Source organism: Galeopterus variegatus, unplaced genomic scaffold, assembly GCF_000696425.1.
Source record: "Galeopterus variegatus unplaced genomic scaffold, G_variegatus-3.0.2 Scaffold7523, whole genome shotgun sequence".
Taxonomy (NCBI): domain Eukaryota; kingdom Metazoa; phylum Chordata; class Mammalia; order Dermoptera; family Cynocephalidae; genus Galeopterus; species Galeopterus variegatus.
The window spans coordinates 80,515-100,796 of NW_007733634.1; the positions used below are offsets into that span (position 1 = coordinate 80,515).

General features: G+C 47.8%; 1 protein-coding gene across 1 annotated transcript in view; it reads right to left on the bottom strand.

Annotated features, from left to right (window-relative positions):
* Window positions 1–20,275, bottom strand: part of ZXDC (ZXD family zinc finger C) — a 36,808-nt gene extending 16,533 nt beyond the window's left edge. The window contains exons 1-6 of the mRNA XM_008592037.1: window positions 20,020–20,275; window positions 18,563–18,715; window positions 18,386–18,464; window positions 17,274–17,404; window positions 9,242–9,912; window positions 7,309–7,393 (exon numbers count right to left, since the gene is read on the bottom strand). Of these exons, the coding sequence (XP_008590259.1) occupies window positions 7,309–7,393; window positions 9,242–9,912; window positions 17,274–17,404; window positions 18,386–18,464; window positions 18,563–18,715; window positions 20,020–20,152 (1,252 nt within the window). The 5' untranslated portion in view covers window positions 20,153–20,275. The remainder of the gene's footprint in view (window positions 1–7,308; window positions 7,394–9,241; window positions 9,913–17,273; window positions 17,405–18,385; window positions 18,465–18,562; window positions 18,716–20,019) is intronic.
* Window positions 20,276–20,282: the final 7 nt, after the last annotated feature.

A 20,282-nucleotide genomic window follows, 5' to 3' on the forward strand; every position in this document is an offset into this window, starting at 1 on the left:
GTCACCTTGCTCTCTGTGTCCACCAGCCTCTTCTGCAAGTGCTGTGCCTGTCCTCATCCGTTCTCCTATGATGCACTTGCCATCTTCACCTGCAGCACTGTGACTTCACACCGCACCAGTCCCCTGGAAATCTGTGTCAACACGTCTCCATGGTTTCTGCCTTTGACATCCTGCCCACCAGGCCCCTGCTCCCCGTGAGCATCTAGTCCCTCAGTGCCCAGCCTGTGGGCGGAGTGGACTCCATGGCCAGCCTGCCTACGTGACTCCAGGAAACTATTCAGCCTCAGCAGCTCACCTGCACAAGAGCCAACGATAACAGCATCTGCCTTAGGGGGGTGACTGTGAGGATTTAAATGAGTTGATACACGTGGAGCACACAGAATAGAATGAAATAGGGGTCGGCTACTATTATAGCTTTTCCTGCTTTTTAAAAACCTTAAACCTCTCATCTTCATTTTGTGCAGAATTTTAATACGCTTTTTTCTCCAAAAGGCCAGTACTCGTCTGTTGGTAATGTGAAGAGCCACCTTCCCACTACAGAGGTAAGCAGGGTCCTAGGACTGTTTATCAGCGTGCCAAGCTCTGTGTGCATGCTGCCAGAACTGCCACAGTTCCAGTGGCCGTGGCCTTGTGGCAAGCCCTCCATGAGCGTGTCACTTGCCCCAGGCTTCCTTGAGAACTCGTGCCTGCAGGTACTCACGCAGCTGTCCTCAAACCTCCCTGGACTTTGAGACGAAACTGCATTATAGCAATGTGGCTTGGGGGCGTGTCCGTGGTGACCTCTGCCCCTCACACCTGGTCGCATTGTTGGTGATGGGCTCTGCCCTCCAGGCAGGCTCGGAATGAGGCCACCCCTCCCTGCTGCCCAGCCACTCACACTCCTGCTGGATGACGTAAGCACTCTCACCATTCTCCTTCCTTCCTCCCTCCCATGCCACCTGTTGGCTTATTTTCCAAAGTGCAGCCAGAGGGACCCTTTTAAAATCATCATATCGCTTAGTTCTAAGCACTCTCCAACGTTTTCCCACTGGACTGCGTGGAAGCCAGCATGGTGACGGCCACCCCCAGGCCCAGAACGGCCCAGCCTCCTTGGCCCTCTGGCCCCATCTCTGACTCTCCTTCTCGGCTCGCTCTGTACTGGCACCATCGGCCTCCTGTTAGTTCTGCCGGGCCCAGCACACTCCAGCCTCAGGCCCTGGCCTGGACGGTTGGTTCCCCTGCCCATCTCCCCAGACCCACCCCCATGGCGGCCTTTCTTACCTCCTGAGGCTGCCACCCTTGCTGTGAGGCATTCCCCTCTCAGACCCTTTCCTGGTCCTGCTTCTCATCATCAAATGCTTCGTTTGCTTTACTCTGTCCTTGATTGGGGACACATCCGTCCCCACTGCCAGACTGCAAGCAGGGTGTCATGCACTCCCCGCCACCTCCCTGACTCATTGCAGGGAGGGAGTCCCCGCATGCGAGAGCAGTCAGCCTTCTGCCTCTCAGTCACGTCTTGTCTGCCCCTCCATCCAGTTCCTACCCACTTGTGAAATTTCCTCCTGGATATCTAGTAATTTTTGTTGCTGTGGGCAATGAGGTATCTTCCCCCAATGTCATTCCTAACTGGCTTCTGCTACCATGTCGGAAATTCCAGATGGTATACACTTATTTTGTAACTGGCCACTTAAACATCTTCCAAGTTTTGCTAATTTTTCAGTTGATTCTTTTGGGTTTTCCCACAAGCAGTCAGATCATCTATAAATTACTATTTGTTTCCTCCCTACAGTTCTTAGTTTTTTCTTGGTTTATTTCAATGGCAAGAACCTCTGGAACAGCGTGAAATTCCAAGAGTAACAATGGTAACACAGGTGATTCTCACATGGATCCAGGTGCAAGTGCAGACGGCCTTTGGTGATTCTTCACTAAGTCCACGGTGGCTGTCAGTCTGGCTTGATTTAGCCCTCTTCAAAAAGTTCATGGAAGGATTCATATTATCTTTTAATTCCATTTTTCCATGAGCTTTTTGAAGTGCCCTCATACATTCCTATTTCCATCAGTAATGGGTATCAATTTTAAAATCAAATACAGAATCTGCTGAGAAAATAATAAAGTTCTTCACTGCCCTATTTTTGAGATAAACCAATTAACAGATTTCCTAACATTAAATCATTCCCAATCTACCTGATTGATCCACCTATTGTCACAAGTCACCAACCTGCAGTCCTCTTTGAGGTTTCTCCTGGGAAGCTTCCATTTTCCACAGAACTCTGGAATGGCGTTCACTGCACACAGCCCACGAAGGAGTGGAAGAATTGGTCATGCAGGGGTGAGCCTCTGATCGACTAACTTCTCCCATGGTGGGTGAACTATTCATATTCTTATTTTTGAATAATGATGATTTGTTTTCCTGGACAATTATGCATTTTGTTGCAAGTACTCCAATTTATTACCACAAAGTTTATATATCTGTTTGTGTTTCCTGTATATCTGTGGAACTTCCATACACTTTCTCTTTTACTGTTCAGATAGTGGAAACTGACAGTTGGGAGCTGTATCCACTTTTGATATGTCTTGTTTGTCTTCTAAATCATATCTGTTTGTGTTTCCTGTATATCTGTGGAACTTCCATACACTTTCTCTTTTACTGCTCAGACAGTGGAAACTGACAGTTGGGAGCTGTATCCACTTTTGATATGTCTTGTTTGTCTTCTAAATCTTGACAGGTTGTCACACTTATGCATCAGAATCTTGATGTGACTATTCTTCTTTCTTCCTGAAATAACAGCTACTTCCCCAGATCTTCCTTTTTCTTATTTAATGGAAACGTATCGCGGCATAAACGTGCATCTAGCTTCAGCCACATACCCTACATTTCATACCCAATAATACATAATAATAATTAGCTTACATTTTGAGTGTTTACAAGTATTCTATGTGTTTTACCTCATTTAATCCCCACAGGAATGCTAAATAGTGCTTTTATTACCGTTTTGCAAAGGAGAAAACTGAAGTACACAGAAGCTGCCTGCTTAAGAGTTCAAACTTATAACTACATGGCTATCAACTTTTTCTGTAAGTACTTGTAATTAGCTTATGTATCTTTTACCCAATTGTTTAGTGAGTTTTGTCTTCCAAGTAATTTTCACTTTCTAATTCACACTATGATCAGAAGACAAAGCCCTGCCCAGGTTTTCCTGAAACATCACTGTAGTTTTCCCCAATGCCTTAATTTGTTCGGCTTCATTTCTATGAACATTCCAAGCACATGGGACAGAATCTACTAAATCAACCGTATTAATCCCACTATAGACATCTTTTATATCCTTATTTTTTGTGCTTGATCTGCAAAAACAGCTAGCTAAATTAATCACTTTCACTACAGCTAGGACTGTATTCACCAAATTCTCCTAGATGTCCATCAGTTTTACTTTACACTGTTTGACACTGTAAGTTCTCAAATATTTAAATATTCATATAAATGTTTGTGGGTCATATAGTTCTGCTGTAGGCTATATCTGAACAGCAACCAAAAATATGGAAAAAATTCTTTGCCCTAATTCTTTTTCCTTGAATTCTACACTTCTCATATTAAAATTAACCCTTACTCGGTGATTTGTTTTTATTGTATTTTACCATGTCTTAATTTTAACCTTCCCAAATACTTCCACACAGGGTATGCCTCTTCTAGATAACACACAGGTGGGACTTTGCTTTTTGTCGCACACGGTCTCCGTCTGTTCGGGAGCCAGGCTCCGTCTTCTGCCACGAGTCTTGCCACTGTCCACTGTCCACACCAGGGAGCACCACACTTTTTTCCCTCCCCATCCCATAGAGAGCAGGAAGGTGCATGCCCGTGTACCATTCTGAAGCGAGTTACATTTTTTATTAAAGCTTATTTTGCTGTAAGTTTCAACAATAAAAATTGACATTTTTATGTTGAGAAAAACTGNCAGCTGCATCTGGCATGGGCCTCAGGCTGCTTCTACTCATGGCGGAAAGTGGCAGGGAGCCCACGGGTACAGCAGATCACATGGCGAGTGGAAGCAAGAGAAAGAATCAAGAGGAAGCAAGAGAGAGAGAGAGAGAGAGAGAAGGGGCCCAAGCAATGAGCTCTCAGGGGAACTAATAGAGTGAGATCTCACTCATTAATCCCCCCTCCCCCAGGGAGAGCATGAATCCATTCATGAGGGATCCGCCCCCATGACTCATCAGTTTCTAACACTGCCACACTGGGGATCAGATTTCCACGTGAGTTTTGGAGGGGACGACACATCCCAACTCTGTCAGTGCTGAAAAGCACTGATGCAGTAACCAGGGGCGTCATTACATACGTATCATACTACTTTTCTAAAATCTGAAAATTCTGAATTCAAAACGCAGCTAGTGTGGGCTAATATATATAAACATATTTCCTAGCATAGTCCAGTGAGAGAACAATGATACCCAGGAAGCAATGAACACACCTAGTGTCCACATCTTGGATTCTAAATACTATTCTCCACTAAAAGGAGCCAGGGCTCTTTGCAGAAGTAGGTGATTACAGGACTAGGACAGGGGGACACAGGACGAGCCTGGTAGTGCCAGAAAGTAAGGAAGTGCTCAATTCTAAATACTATTCTCCACTAAAAGGAGCCAGGGCTCTTTGCAGAAGTAGGTGATTACAGGGCTAGAACAGGGGGACACAGGACGAGCCTGGTAGTGCCAGAAAGTAAGGAAGTGCTCAAAAAAAAAATTGCCAGGACAGGAGTATACTGAAAGGGTACAAGAATCCAATGGAAGGTGCTCCCAGTGGTTGAAGCTGAAGCAATTTGAGCAACAAAGTACTAACAATTTTGATCAGAATCCAATATTGATTATAACCCATAGAATAAAATAAATATCCAACACCCCCAAACCCAGTCTCATGAGAAAGCGTCAGGCAGACCTACACAGAGATACAAAGATGACAACATGCACGGAGAATCGCCACCAGGGAAGCAAGTCTTCTCCAAGTACAAAACTAGAGCAAATAAAATATCAGGGGAAAGACACAGGTGGCCCCAAGGGCTTTGAAAAAGGGACTGTGTCTATATTTAGGTTCTCCTGCTCTGCTGGTTACAGTTTTCAAGAGGGCTTTTCAAGGAGGATACATGGGTGAGAGGAGGTAGGACTTCACCCTTACAAGACACTTTGCCACTACCGCACATATGAAGGCCAGATGCCTGGCAGGTGGTACCAGATGTCTACTTCTCATAAAAGTCTACAACATATTTAAATCCGTGTTAATATTTTGACTATCACCTGAGGAGGCTAAGGAAACCAAGTCATTATTTGAAAACTGATAAAGAAAAAGATGCAAATATCCTGACTTTCTTACATGAACTGTACCTCAGGGTAACGAACTGAGAAGTTGCTCTTTACAGAAGTATTCCAGCTAATAACTGAAAAAGAACAGAATCAACGTTTCATCTTTTTGCAACCCCTAAGGAATTAACGGGTCTAGTCAGTGGTCACCAGCGGCCACTAACAATACCGAAGGACAGACCACCAGAGGACAGTGGCCTCCACCACCTGCAAAGAAGTTCTACCACCCCCTCCTTGCCCCAAAGGAATCAAGCAGATCTAGCCTCTAGGTGTAATTACTAATTTATAGGAAACACCAAAAACGAAGGAACCTGTTAAACTACACCGCAGTGACATGATCAGCGAAATCCAAACTGGCAAACTCGACAGCACAAGGGACCCAGTTCCTTCAACAAAAGCACGAGAGAGACTGCGGGAGAGACCTGCCGCCGAAGAGAGACTTAAATCTACCAGCCAATGGTGCTGTGTGAGCCTGATTTGGATTCTTATTTGAATAGACAGTTATAAAAAACATGGCATTTGGGACAACTGAAAATTTGAACACTTGGTAGATAATGATATTAAGGAAATACTATTAATGTTTAAAGAAGTGATACAATATGTGGCTATAATTTTTTAAAGTGCCTGTATTTCTTAAAGATAATTCTGAAATACTTACAAAAACAACAAAACAACAAAAAAAATCAAACCACCTCTATAGATATCGTTGCAATGCAATGAATGCACCATGTGTTATACACCCAAATGCTTGTAGCACTCCTCTTCCTTGAAGATTGTCTACCAGGTTCAATAAAGGCATGTGGCTTGCTTCATGAACTCTGCTTAGCATGTGGTGAATTCTTTGTACAGATTTCCACCCTACACCTCCTTCCATTATCTCTGCAAATTCCATCTTGGTACCCTTTGAATTGCGGAGGAATCCCTTCCTAAGTCACTATTCACGCTGACATGTACGACATTATAGGGAAATATTTGCTTTAAGAAAACTGACAGAAAACGGAGTTATTTATCTTAAATGAAAACCTATGACGCTATTAAGAATAGAGAGCAAGACAGAAAATTGTATTGCTGACTCTACATATACCTTGATATTTTAAAAATAAATATTAAACATAAAAGACAAGTGAAATACACAAAAATAATGTATTAAAAGAATTCGCTGTTACTTTCATAAAAGGATTTACCAGTTTCCTTTAAGCACTGTGTCCCACTACTCCATATTCAAGAGGGACAGAACCATGAGGCCACAAACTACCAGGTCTTGTTTGGTCCACATAGTATTTTTTAAAAATTCAAATAAGTTGGGCCGGCCCGGTGGCGCACTCGGTAGAGGGCGGCGCTTGGGAGTGTGGCGGCGCTCCCGCCAAGGGTTCGGATCCCATATAGAGACCGGTCTGCTCACTGGTTGAGCGCAGTGCGGGCGCGACACCGAGGGTTGCGATTCCGTCACCGGTCACGAAAAAAGACAAAAAAAAGGAAAAAAAAAAAATTCAAATAAGTTGCTGACATTTTAAAAGAAGATTTCAACGTAACTCTGAACTGGGGGCCACAATGCCACAGGTCACAGGGGCTGGCTCCATGTACCACTGCCCTTGGGGACAGTGGCAACCCCCCCCCAGGGTCTCTGTCACACCAAGGTCAGGGCCAGTGGCCAGTCAGGACCCCCTCCGCTCTGTTACAACTGGCCTGCTTTGCTCATCTGGTTGAGGAGCCTGCCAGGTAACTGACACTTGTGTTTGGACCCCGAACTTTCACACAGCTTTTTTAAGGTAAATATAACATGTTCATAATGATGCTGGGAATTTTGTTACTACTTTTTTCATTAAGTTCACATAAAACTAAGGAGTGTTAAAAAGGCATTTTGAACATAAAAGTAAAATAAGAACACAGGGACACCTGTCCTGCGCATCTCTCCTGCCTTAACTGCAACGTAGCGCTCTCTGCCCCTCGTTCACCCCAGCACTGCAGCACACACGGCCTCACCTGCGTTGCTCCCAGTTCCTTTCTGCTTTTTTTTCTTGGCTAGTTGAATGGCTCGGTAATCAGTTCTTGCTGAGCCCCCACTTTCCTGAGACCAAAGAAAAGTGTGTCAGTCACTTGATGTGAACAGCAAAGGAAGGGTAGTAAGGGAACTACAGAAACGTCGTCAGTCTGCTTCCTGAGCACGTTAGGACTCCAAGAACGACTTCAGAATCCCCAGCAAACGCACAGAACCAAATGCTGCGTCCAGCTACCATGGTAGCTAAGCAAAATCAGACTTGGAACAATATACATAGTTTTATTATCCAGAGAAGCAAAGTTTATTCCTCCAAAGTCTAAAACATTAAAATATATTACACAGAAACTGTAATAAAATGAATTACATACTTCTCTGCTTTCTAAAACATTAACCACCTTCCCTTGGTGACTTGTGACTACACAGTAGCATCCCCCCCCGTGTCACACGTGCCACCTACTGTCCCGCAGACCCAGGCAAGTCCTGCCTTGTGTACCCACTGCAGAGGTCACCCTGGTGGCAGGGGCCTTGATCACAGTCATATACACCCAGTCATTATGCTACTGAACTCAGTACGGTAACTGAGGGAGCGAGACAAACAGTATTCAAATAGGACTTAAACCGTTGTAAAACTGTGAATGTTTTATTTAAAAAACGGTTTAATACTTATCACTACAAAAAAGAAAAAGAACAGCCCTCAACAGCTCGTGGCATACCTGTAACCCATTCACCACACACCATTTGTACTCAGAGAAGCGAGGTAGCCCAACTTCACACAGCTAGCGAGAAAACGAACAGGGGGTTAGGGTCGTGGTCCGGCAGCACCTCCGCCTCCACCCACAGTCCCAACTCTGGGGGTGCAGCAGGGCTCCGGAGAGCTACTGCTTCCCAATGCACCGAGTCCCTGTGCCAGGGACTGCCCTCCCACTTACCTCTCACCTGCAGCCACCTCCCATCCCTACCCAGCCACCTGTCCGCTTAGCGACTGCTGTGGCAGCCAAAGCAAATGCTAGCCAGCAGGACTGTGCCACCCACAAGCAGGATGGCAGGAACGGAGAGAGAGACAGAGGCTGCCCTCTCTTAAACTGAAAGAGTAAAAGCTGGCTCCTCGGAAGACCAGTTACTGTGTGTCCTCGCAACTTATCCTGATTCAAAAGACTTTATGTTTTAGTGCTGTGGTAAAATAAGATGTAACATTTTGAATGTAAATGTCACCATCAAATTTAACCTGTGCCACAGAGAAAAACCCATGTGATCATCTCGTGTGAGAATGAGAGCCAGACTCTCCTAAGAAGCTTTAGTCAAATTATGTTAAATAGTTACATTAAATGTACAACTGACATAAATTAAAGTGTATTGACTGTCCAGACTCAAAACTGGAGAAGAATCCTAGAGCCCTCCAAGAGCAAAGGCTCATAACCACTCCCATTTTTTTTCTTGTTAATTCTAATTTTTAAAAATATTTTGACATGGTTTTAAAGTTTCCATTAATCCTTCAAAGACAGTCCTTTAAATCTTTATGTTGCGATTCATCCTCGTATAGGACTTGTCCTCACGTGGAAAGCACAAGGCAAATCATTCCAACATTACGAAGTACCCCAATTTTTTTCAAAAAAAACAAAACACATTATCATGGAATCACAGAGCCCAAAAGGACCTTAGAAACCATCTAGCCAAATCCCCTTATTTTAGAAATAAATGAGAATTTAAGGCTCAGATAAGTGATCTGCTCAAGATCGTAAGAACTCGTCACTTCCAGACTCGAGGTTGGATTCGGATTTCCAGACTCATAGTTCAGGGCTCCATTCTTTTGCAAACCAGTGAGAAACGTCTGCATAGAAAGCATTAATCCAGAACACCCTCAAAACTGAGATAAGAGCAGTGAGCTATGTGGTGGTGATTGGATATTGTGCTTCATACCAAATAGAAGGTTCCGGAGCATGCCCTGAGCTCTGTGTCCTGCTGAGCACCATGTCTCTCTGCTGGGCTGGAGCACACAGACCCTTCCTGCTGCCCAACTGCATCGGGAAAAGGAGGCGAGTCCGGCTCCACCTTGATTGAAGTCAGCAGTTCTGGGACACTGGCATTTTCTTGGGGGGTGCTTGAAGAGGTCGGTGTGGTGACGTACGCTGAGAAGTCACTGCTGGAGGTCAAAGGTGGGGTGTCTTGAGCCAAGTTCTTCACAGGCAGAGCCACCAGACAGCCTAATGCACCTGCACTTACAGTCTGCACGTCCTCCACACTGAAGCTGCCCGGATGGAGGACTGTGGCTGCTGTCCCAAGGATTAGAGGGCTGTCCAGACTCGGAGGAATATCACTGTGGGCCACCAGGACCAGGGGCTCCATCGGCCCTAAGGAGCTATTATTAGCAGGGAGGGTCCCTCCAAGGGAGGAGCTCACAGAATTGACATCGATAGTCAGGATTCCAGAGTTCAGAGCCTCATCCGACCCGCCTGCAGAACTAGTACCGTTAGCAGGGGCATCAGCAAAGAGCGCTGCTAGATCTATGTTAGAGAGCTCACTTTGGCCCGGGCTGCTGAGTTCACTGCTGGGCGTAAGAGAACCTGGAACTTCTAGCTGAGGTAAGAGATCTGAAAAAGGAAGGAATGCTCGGGTTATTTTATGACCTTGGGAGACAAAGGAATTCTGCTTATGCTCAAGATGTTAGCAAGCGACCCCTCAGGGCAACATTTACTGTCCTATCCTGTACCCCACTGCCCACCATCACTAACTGGGACCTACATCAGCATATTGTTGGCGACCGACACCCGCGGAGGGGAGGCACACTTGACAACATGTCAGACACTCTCCACACACCTCAAGTCATCGAGCTGACTGGCACTTCTCCAGAAAAGTGACTGCAGAGATTAAACAATGTTTTCCCTAAAGTCACATCTGCTGGCAAGGTAAGACTGGGATCCGTGTCTTTGAAAGCTCTTTCACATACACCACAGTAGCTAACCCTGAGAAGACTGTGCAACTTCCTCCAGTACACCGTCTTCTGAAGCCAATGATGAGCTAAACTTTGGCTCTGGGGATATTTCTGGCATCAGCTTGGTCGGCTCATATCTTGTCAAACTCTGTGCCCCACTACACAATGAGCTGCCACCCCTAAACTGACTCGAGCCATCTGGAGGTGACCAAGAATACAACTGGCCTGCCTGGCCTGGCTCTGGGCGGGAGCAAAGCCCCAGCTCTCAGCAGCTGCAGAGAATTCAAACAGTAGGTACCCCGCCCCACACTCTGGAGACATGCCCCCTAGATGGAGCTTTCCTGATGGGCTTCCCCTCCCAGAGCCCCCCTCCCCCCCCACTGCATTTCCAACTGCTCACCCCCCACCCCGCCCCACCTGTGGGGCAGAACCTAACACAGCACAGGGCCCTTATGCAGCATTTAATAGTTATGCAGAAATAACTCCAAGAGATTCCTATTCATGCAGAGTCTTAATTTTTGGTCACAATGCTCTTTAAATATTTTGTTATCTGTTATTCAATTAAGTGATTTTATAAGAATATCCTTGAGGGAATAATGAACATTAACATACTTCAAAATAATTCCAACGAATGTCCAAGTTGGGGGTTTATATACAAGTACACGCCAGTCATACCAAATTACACGACTCGAGCACGTGGGAAGACGGGAGCACAACGTGTCTGTGCAGAAGAGCGATGTAAGGCCTTCATGTTACTCTTCCCCAAGAAAGCCCACTGCAGCTTCCTGACCACACCAGTGCCTGGCCTAGAGGGCAGAGGTTCTCTCGGGGCTCTCTGCATCTATTTCTCCAAACCAACTGACAGCTAACCTCAAACTCATACTTTCAAGCTATGAACACCCAGTCAGGGTGCCTATTATATTTTTAATACAAATCTATGAAAGAAATCTACTCTAGACCAAAAATAAAAGTTCTTAGTTTAACTGTCATATTACTTCAACGTTTAAAAAAAAAGTAGTGTAATATCACTTCTTCAATAAATATCTCTCAGTATCAATGAAACATTTTGAAAGAAAATGGTAGTGATTCTTTGGAGAAATTAAAAATGGAAACCTATGTCACTTTTTCAAAACTTTCCAAAAATTCTCTTGCCTATCTTGAGGATTCAGTTCCCTATGAAAAGATTAATAATAATCTCAGTGCAAACAGAGATGCCAATTTATTCAAAAACTTCCTATTTAGCATTTTATTAAGTCCACAAACTTTTACTTCAGACCTGACATGCGCAAGGGCCAGATATTAAAAAGCTGCTAAACAAACATTAGTTGGTACAGAGTCTAACACAACAGTTACCAACGCAACGCCAGGAGGCAAACGGGCCCCAGGTCAAGTCCTGGCTCCAGCACTTCCTGTCTGTTACGACCTCGGCAGGCCCTTCTTTCCACCTTGGTTTCATCAATGACAAAGCACACCTAGGACCAGTGTTCAGGTCCTGAAACAATCCATTAAGGGACTGGCCTAATCCCACAGTAATCAGACATTCCCACTTGCCTTTTTTCAGTAGGTAAGGACTGCAATACCTGGTTATCTACCTGTGACACAAATAAATCAATGTCACATCATACATACGACCCTGCGATACACAGGGCACTACAGAAACACCTTGGATGGTCTCACACGCAACTGGAGTTTAAGGAAAGCTCATCTGGGATCCGCCATATTTGGAAAGGGGAAGTGCACTGCGAGAGGGACTGGTGGGAACCAAGGAGACAGGCCTGAGTGACACCAGCTCAGAGCTGGCGGAGGGAAACCTGGTCACTGAGGGCCTCTGAGAGCAAAGGTCACACCCTCCAACATGAATCAGGTAGACCCGTACTCTCCCCATCCTCTAGACACTTTGCATCTAGAGGAAGGGCAGTTTCTTGAAATACAAAGCTGAATAGTACTGCTGTGCACCGTGAAAGGACAATGTGTCCTGGACCCAACCGAGGGACTGAGGGACCTCTTCTAAATAGGATCAGAGGGGCTGAGCCTGTGGTGCACTCGGCAGAGTGTGGCGCTGGGAGTGCAGCAGCGCTCACGCCGCGGGTTCGGATCCTATATAGGGATGACCGGTGCTCTCACAGCACTCACTGGCTGAGCGCGGTGCAGCCGGTCTCAAAAAGGACAAAAAAATAAAAATAAAATAAATAAATAGGATCAGAGGAAACCACAGGAAGGACACAACCTTTTCTGGGCCCTGACCACTCATTGAGCTCTGTACTAGGCACTCGAGACACTTGGCGAGAACTACTCTAACTGCCTTCCCTGTTTTAAAGATGAGGAAAATGGGGCTTAAAGGCCTGTCCCCTGCCCAGGATCACACCTGGGAACAGGCTGTGCCCCAAGGCCAGTACTACCTGCCACACAGGTCATGGAGAAGAGGGCCTGTTAGTAACACCCACGGCCTCCAGGGACTCTGCACAGCAGAAGCAACTCTACACTACCTGTTCCCGCCAGGAACAGCAACTCCACCATGCCCTAGAGAGCCACCACTGCCACCCAGACACCCTCGATGTCCTGCCCGTGGGACTGTGGACAAGGCCTAAAGAGGCAGGTTGCTAAGTCCCATGCCACAAAGGCGACAAATGCCCAGGCACCTGCATGCTCAGAATCCTCCTAGTCAGGTGTCCCTGGACTACTGTCGCGGCTCCTCTCTCATCCCTCCTTCCTCTCCAGCCCCCACTTCCCCAGCCACTCCTGAAACACGTCCTGCCTCCTAGAGGAAACACTCTGCACAGCAGAAGCAACTCTACACTACCTGTTCCCGCCAGGAACAGCAACTCCACCATGCCCTAGAGAGCCACCACTGCCACCCAGACACCGTCGATGTCCTGCCCGTGGGACTGTGGACAAGGCCTAAAGAGGCAGGTTGCTAAGTCCCATGCATGAGAGGGACAACAGAAGGAAACAAGACAAGCTCAGGTTGATGGTCATTGTCCCTTCATGCCTGACTTCCCACTACGGTGAAGCGCTGCCCCAAACACAAGCAGACAGGAAAAGCGAGGTTCTGGGATGCCGCAAGCTTGTGATCTGGTAGGGACACATAACAATCAGTGTTGGAACAAAAGGCAGAATTAAATCATGCTGAAACAAGGAGGCACTCTAGAAGCAGAGGAAACAGCACACCTGAGAAAAGATAAAAAGGTCTCGTGAGGCAGGGAGCGTCTAAGGTGAAGGGGCCCTGCTGTGTGGTGGGGCTGCCCCGTGGCAAAGCAGAGGGCATTCTAGTTGAGGGGACGGCCAAGCTCAGCATGGAGGGCTGGGAAAGGCAGCAGACCAGGGTTCCAGCCAGGGGGTGGATGTTGAGGGACTGGACCCCACCTCGAGCTCGGCTGCTGGCTGGTTGTGTGACCCCAGACATGTTTTTACCCTTTGTCTATCTCCTTTTCCTTCCCTGTAAGAGGGGAAAGACACCTACCTTGAAGGATGTCGTGAGATGCAAATAAGGCAGTGTCTCTGACAGAGCACCTGCCCGGCTACACGGCACGCAGGGCACACCCTTGGGACAGGGGCCCAATAGCCAGAGCCCAAGGCCTGGAAGGGGGATGTTTTAGGAAAAGAGGCTAAAAAGACAGGATATGGCCAGATGAATGAGGACCTTGGCTGCCTCCAAGTGTAGTTTTAACTTTATTTCATTTTCAAATAAAGCTTCAAACTTGCTTCCAGGTCAGGCTCATGAAAGAACTTCTGGAAATACAACAGAGGGTCAGGAGCTCCAGCTTCACCCATGCAGCGCTATTTTCTGTGCGTGCTCTGCTCTCTAGGATGCACAGGTGCCTGGACCCCCTCTTCCAGGTGGGTGTCCTCAGTGAGGTTTCTAGAGACAGAGGCTCTGGACACACCTTTTATCAAACTGCTCTCCCAGTGGCAAGGGCTACCCACAACAGGACACTAGCCACACTCCTGCCAGCAGTGAGCTTCCATTTTAAAAAATATTTGCTAATTAGGCAACAAAATACATTTCATTTTAGTCTGTGTCTCCACTGATGACCAGGAGTGTGCCCACTTCTCCATGCATGTTAACTGCTGGCATGTCCTAATGGCACCACTATTTACTGAGATTGGTGTCATTATTCACAAAGCAAAGCCAAACCCAGAGGAGGGGCACAAACAGCCCACCTCTGACAAATTTGCTCCAAATCTGCACTTAAGAGCACAGCTAGGGGCCGGCCCGGTGGCGCACTGCTACAGTGCGCCGCTTGGGAGCGTGGTGGCGCTCCCGCCGAGGGTTCGGATCCCACATACAGACCGGTTCCCGCTCACTGGCTGAGCGAGGTGTGGGAGCAACACCGAGGGTTGCGATCCCGTTGCCGGTCCCGGTCCGGTACGGGCGCGACACTGAGGGTTGCGATCCGTTGCCGGACACGAAAAAAGACAAAAAAAAAAAGAGCACAGCTAGGCATGTATGTGGATGACTACGCAAACACCTGCCAGCCTGTATTCTGTGTGAAAGGCTTCCACATACAAGGGACATGGACACCACCACGTGTACCCGAGAGCCTCCCATCACCTACACACTGACCTTGGCCCCGCTCAGACTGACCCGCCGGCACCCCCACACCGTCCACCCTCACACGATCACTGCCTGCACCCCGCCCTTACCTCCTCCTGTTACTGTGGAAAAGGTGGGCTGGTTTGTTTTCCTACTTTTTATTATAGAACATTTCAAACATCTACCGCAACAAAGAAAATGGTGCAATCAGCCCCCATCACCCAGACTCAAGAGGTGTCAACTCTCAGTCAAACTGAAAAGGGGCTGATCCCGACTCTATGTCCACGCTCCACAGGATGGGCGCTCTCAACCACCCACTGCCGAGTGCCAACCTCTCCTTCTAGACTCCTCAACACCGAGATGTGCTCCAAGTTCCTCGACAGCTCTGAAAAAATAAATGACCCCCCACACAGCCAGCTCCCACCTTCTCCTCTTCCCCTCAATCACCTCAACAAAAAGTGTCAACACAAAGCGTCCCCTGCCTCCCCTCAGACCACCTCTCAGGGGATTGGTGGAGGGCCCTGCCCGAGTTACCCCCCTAGAGCCTCTCCAGCATACCTTCTCCTCTTCCCCTCAATCACCTCAACAAAAAGTGTCAACACAAAGCGTCCCCTGCCTCCCCTCAGGCCACCTCTCAGGGGATTGGTGGAGGGCCCTGCCCGAGTTACCCCCCTAGAGCCTCTCCAGCAACACAGAGGACCTGGTGGGTGACACCCAAGGCACATGCTCAATCCTGGCCCTGTGCTCCTGCTGGCCCTCCCAGGACTCCTGCCAGGGCTCCCCGCCCACATCTCCACCTCAATCTGTGGCAGTCCCAAGGCTCTGCCCCAGGCCTTTTAAAAACCAACAGCAGTTGCTACGACAACAGTAACTGACAAGCGCTGGTGTTTTCAAGGTGCTTTACACTTACTAACTGGTTGAGTCTCACAGCAACCCTGTGACGTTTCATCCACTTTACAGGTGAGGAAGAGGCACAGAGAGCTTAAGATGCTTGTGTACGCACCCACAGCTACGGAAGTGGCAGACTTGGGACTCTAGTCCAGCAGTGTGCCTCTGGAATTCGCGCTTCCAACCACTATGGTGATCTACACTGCTCCTTGAGAACTGCCCCCCTCTCGGGCACTGCCTGCTGCTCTCCCAGCTCCAGCAGCACACTTCCAGCCGTCTGAGCGCCTCAACTTGCATGGCTGAAGGTACCTAAAATGCAACACTTCCACACCAGCCCTCCTGCGTCCCCAGCTCAGCTGAGATACTGACCTCAACTACTGCCTCTCCTTCAACCCCATCTGGATGCAAACCGTCACCACGTACTGTTACTTCTGACTCCCATCTCTGTGGTGGAGATGTTTCTCTCTCTTCCTGCGGCCAACCCCTAGTCCAGGCACACCCTGCCTCCCCAGAAGACTGCAGTATCTCCCTACAAGCCTACTTGTTTTCAATCTCGAAGCCAGAGTGAGCCGCAGCTCACAGGCGATCACATCACTGGCCCACCTCAAGCACTCGGCTTGCTCCCACCCTGGTCTTTCTGCTTCCAACACCCACACCCGCACCCACGTGTGTCTGGCTAGCTCTTCCTCCTTCTTCAGCCGACTGGGAGGCTGCTCCCACCCCGACAGCAGTCTGGGCGAACACCTGTGACCCTGAACCACCCCACATGTCACTGCTCACCTGTCTGTGCGCCACTTGAATCTCTGCTGGAAGGAGAAACTCTGTCTTGGTTATACCTCTTGTACTATGCTCATTGTGTTCCAAGAACTAGTCCCAGCTTTAAATGGGTCTCTATTATTCCCTTTTCCAGATAAGGAAACCAAGGCACAGAGAAGCGGCCTGCCTGCGGTCAGCAACTGAGGGAATGGTGGCGGCAGAACTGGGATTCGCAACCAGCTGACACACCCTGACTCCCAGTGCACCTGCAGTACTGGAGTGGCCAGCACGGAGGAGCCACACAACAGATTTTTGGCAAATGAACTCTGCCTTCAGCTTTTTACAGAAAAAAACTCTCTAATACCCTTTTCAAAAAGTCATCCTAGCTTTACTGCCGTCCAATCACAACGTGAGCAGCTACGTATCATCTGCAGAGTCTGAGCTATGTGCCAGATGCATAAACAGGAATTTCTTACAGGACATTTCACTTAATCCTCACAATCACCAAATTAAACAGGTAATCTGGTGAGTGGCAGGGCCAGGAGTCAAACCACTTCTGATTCTCACATCCATGCTCTTTCTAATACACTGCTCACAAGACAGCACAGTTAACTCAATGAGCCAAGTAAAGATAATGCTGTGACCTATACCTTGTCCTTAAGCAACTAAAACTTACCTTTACACAACTTACTTACAACGCATGTTGGCATGGTACTTAGTTTACAGCTCAAAGCAACGTTTTAAAAGTTACCTCCTAGTTGGTTAGAATGTGGTGCAAAGTCCAGGTTCAATCCCATGTTGGCTAGCTGCCAAACAAATAAATAAATAAAAATAAAACCTACCTTCCACGGGACATTCGAAGGGCTTGGTCCCTAGGTGGGTTATGCTGTGGCCTTTCAGATGCTCTGCTCTCGTGAATGACTTCCCACAGCCTTCCACAGGGCAGGTAAACCTCCGGTCATCATCGTGTTTCCTGCCAGAACAGAAAAGCAAAGGAGCAGTAATTACACAAGTCACAGGCCTCAGAGGTGATTCCTTGTTTAAAATTCTGCAAAATATAACAACTTGCAAACTCTTTGTATTTAAAAAAAATCATCAGTCCATTCCAGAAAGTCTTAATTCTGTCTTTAGTCCATGTGAGATTTACAATTTAGCTACCCCCAAATTAGAAATTTCTACTTTTTAATGACTAAGCTGACCCAAGAGTCAGGCGCAGAACAATTAGTGCTACTTCAATGTATGAACAGGTAAGTCCCAAATGTATCAATGAAGCTATTTCTTTTGTTTAGAAAACTTGTGATCAACAGGCTTTCCAAGGTACTGAGGGCCATGAGAAGAGTGAACGGAACACTAGCTGTGAGGCTAAGAGAATCCCTCAAGCCAACTCATACAGACTGTGTCTGTCCTAAGTGACTTTTTATACTAACACCCCTCAGACCCCACCTGTGCAAGTTTAGACAAACTACCCAACATCTCGAAGCCTCACTGTAAAGCAGAGAGAACATCGATGTGGGAGCTGTCACGAAGAGGGAATAAGACACGTGGAGGGTGCTGAGCATACCCTGGACACAGGCACCAAGGCTGTCAGCACCATGAAGTGTGTAACGACACAAGGAAAGCTCAATCTACAATGTAAAGTTTAAAAAACTGAAATCATACATAAAGTATGCCATGGGGGGGGGGGTAGCTGGCTAGTATGGGGATCTGAACCCTTGACCTCAGTGTTATCATACAGCACTCTAACCAACTGTGCTCAGTGGCCAATCCAAGTATGCCAACTAAGTGTAAAAAAGTATACATTATAAAAACTGCATTTAGGTAATGAGAGTCTAAGCAATTTTCTTCTTACAGTTTCCTTTAAAAAAAATCTACAGATATTTCATCGATAGGTTTCTGCAACTAACAAACCATTCATTTTCAAAGCTGATAACACATACCCAAATGTAAGAATTACCTTTTGTGCCTTAGAAGTTTGGACATGCTGGTGAAGGTCCAGCCACAACTGTCAGAGTCACAAATAAACGGTCTTTCACCTTATAGAAGAGAAAAATTACATGGCCTAATTATAAATGCAATAGCTACTACAGACACATCTTGGGTCCAAACGATGTTGCACTCTCTAACTCACTACCTGTATGACTTCTCAGGTGAATTTTCAGTCGGCAGGCTTTGTCATATTGCTTGCTGCATCCAGGAAAGGAGCAAGAAAAGAGCTCTTGCTCCCTGAAGTGGGCTCGGTTATGGGAAAACAGGGCACTCACTGTGATGAATGTCTTCTCACAGCCTGCAAGAAGAAAACACAACCCTGCTCATGATGTGACAAAAATCACACAACACAACTAATATTAGTCACAACCTCAGACCAGTTCACACTGAAGCAGACAAGGAAACAAATGACTCAGAAACACTCTCTAAAAAGTCGCGACCACTAATGTCCGGCTTTGTCATAGCTACCATAGCGGTGACAGATAGCAGCCAATAGGCATCAGGCAACCTGTTGCAATGTGACTTGGAGATGGAGCAACTAATCAAGAGAAAATCCTCCAATCACAGGCTCTGCTCGCTGGTTCTGCAGCACTGATCTCGCGTGCATTCAGCGTGTCTTCTGTGAACTCAGATGGCAACGCTGCTCGTGTGACCCAAGAAAAACTCATAACAAAAACAAAATACTAGGGAACGAGTTTGTGTCTGGCAGGGTTGAACTCTGCAGAGTTACACACCATCCTAGCAGCTCAGATTTTCATCCCTGGGGTTACGCTGCGTCCTCCACGCTTATGATTTCCCCCACCTCCTCTATAGTTGCCAGCCCCACTGTGCTGTCTGGCCACTTTTTCCTTCTCCCACTCCTCAGGCTCCCTGCCGTGTCCCCTTCACCTCCATGCTCAACTCCCAGCCAAGCTACCAGCCAAAGCAGCCTGCACCGCAGCAATTTCCAAGCCTTCCACATAATGACTTCTCCTTTGACAAAAATATTCAGTGCTCAAACAGGGTGGACAATGTGCGGGTGCAAGAAGTGTGACCAGGTCTCTTTGCTGCAGCTCTTCTCAGAGCCTTTAACATGCTGTCACCGTGCTGTGAGCCACCACGCAGCTCATATGCTACACAGCACTGCACACAAGGGTCAACCCGAGGAGCCCCACTTTTCCCCAGCAGCGTTTAGCTGGCAAACGCTGATCTTCCTGAACACCCTAAAGTCATCCTCTTTGGCCTCAACTTGGTCTCCATCCCCACCCCTTTAGGCGCTGGTGTATTCACACTTGGTCAGGTAAGTCTGAACACTGACTCTGTCTTAATAAGGAACCCTCTCCCCCAAATCGATAACCACGCTCTTTGATTCTACCTCTGCTATCTCTGTCACCTGGAGCCCCCTCACCACTCCTGACACCGACCTGACTCGACCCGGCGCAGCGCCCTCAAGATGCGCTACCCCCGCATGAAAGGAAGCGCCCCAGGGCGGCAGATACTGCCTCCACGACACGGAAGGTCGCCTCTCACTACGCGCAGGCTCGCGGTCGAACCCGCCACGCCGTCACCCGGGAGCACGGACGCCACCCGCCGGGGTCGGCCCGGACCGCCCCGCGCGCTCACCGGGGAAGTCGCACTTGTAGGGGCGCTCGGGCTCGAAGTGGCTGCGCTGGTGCGAGCTGAGGCGGGCGTGCGTGGGGAAGCGCTCGGCGCACACCTCGCACTTGAACAGGCTCTCCTGCTCGTGGCCCCGCATGTGCGCCTTGAGGTTGTACACGGTAGTGAACTTCTTGCCGCAGCCGTCCGCCGGGCAGCCGAAGGGCCGCAGCTTGTCATGCGACCGCAAGTGCCGCTTGAGCTTGTAGGAGGTGGCGAAGGCCCAGCCG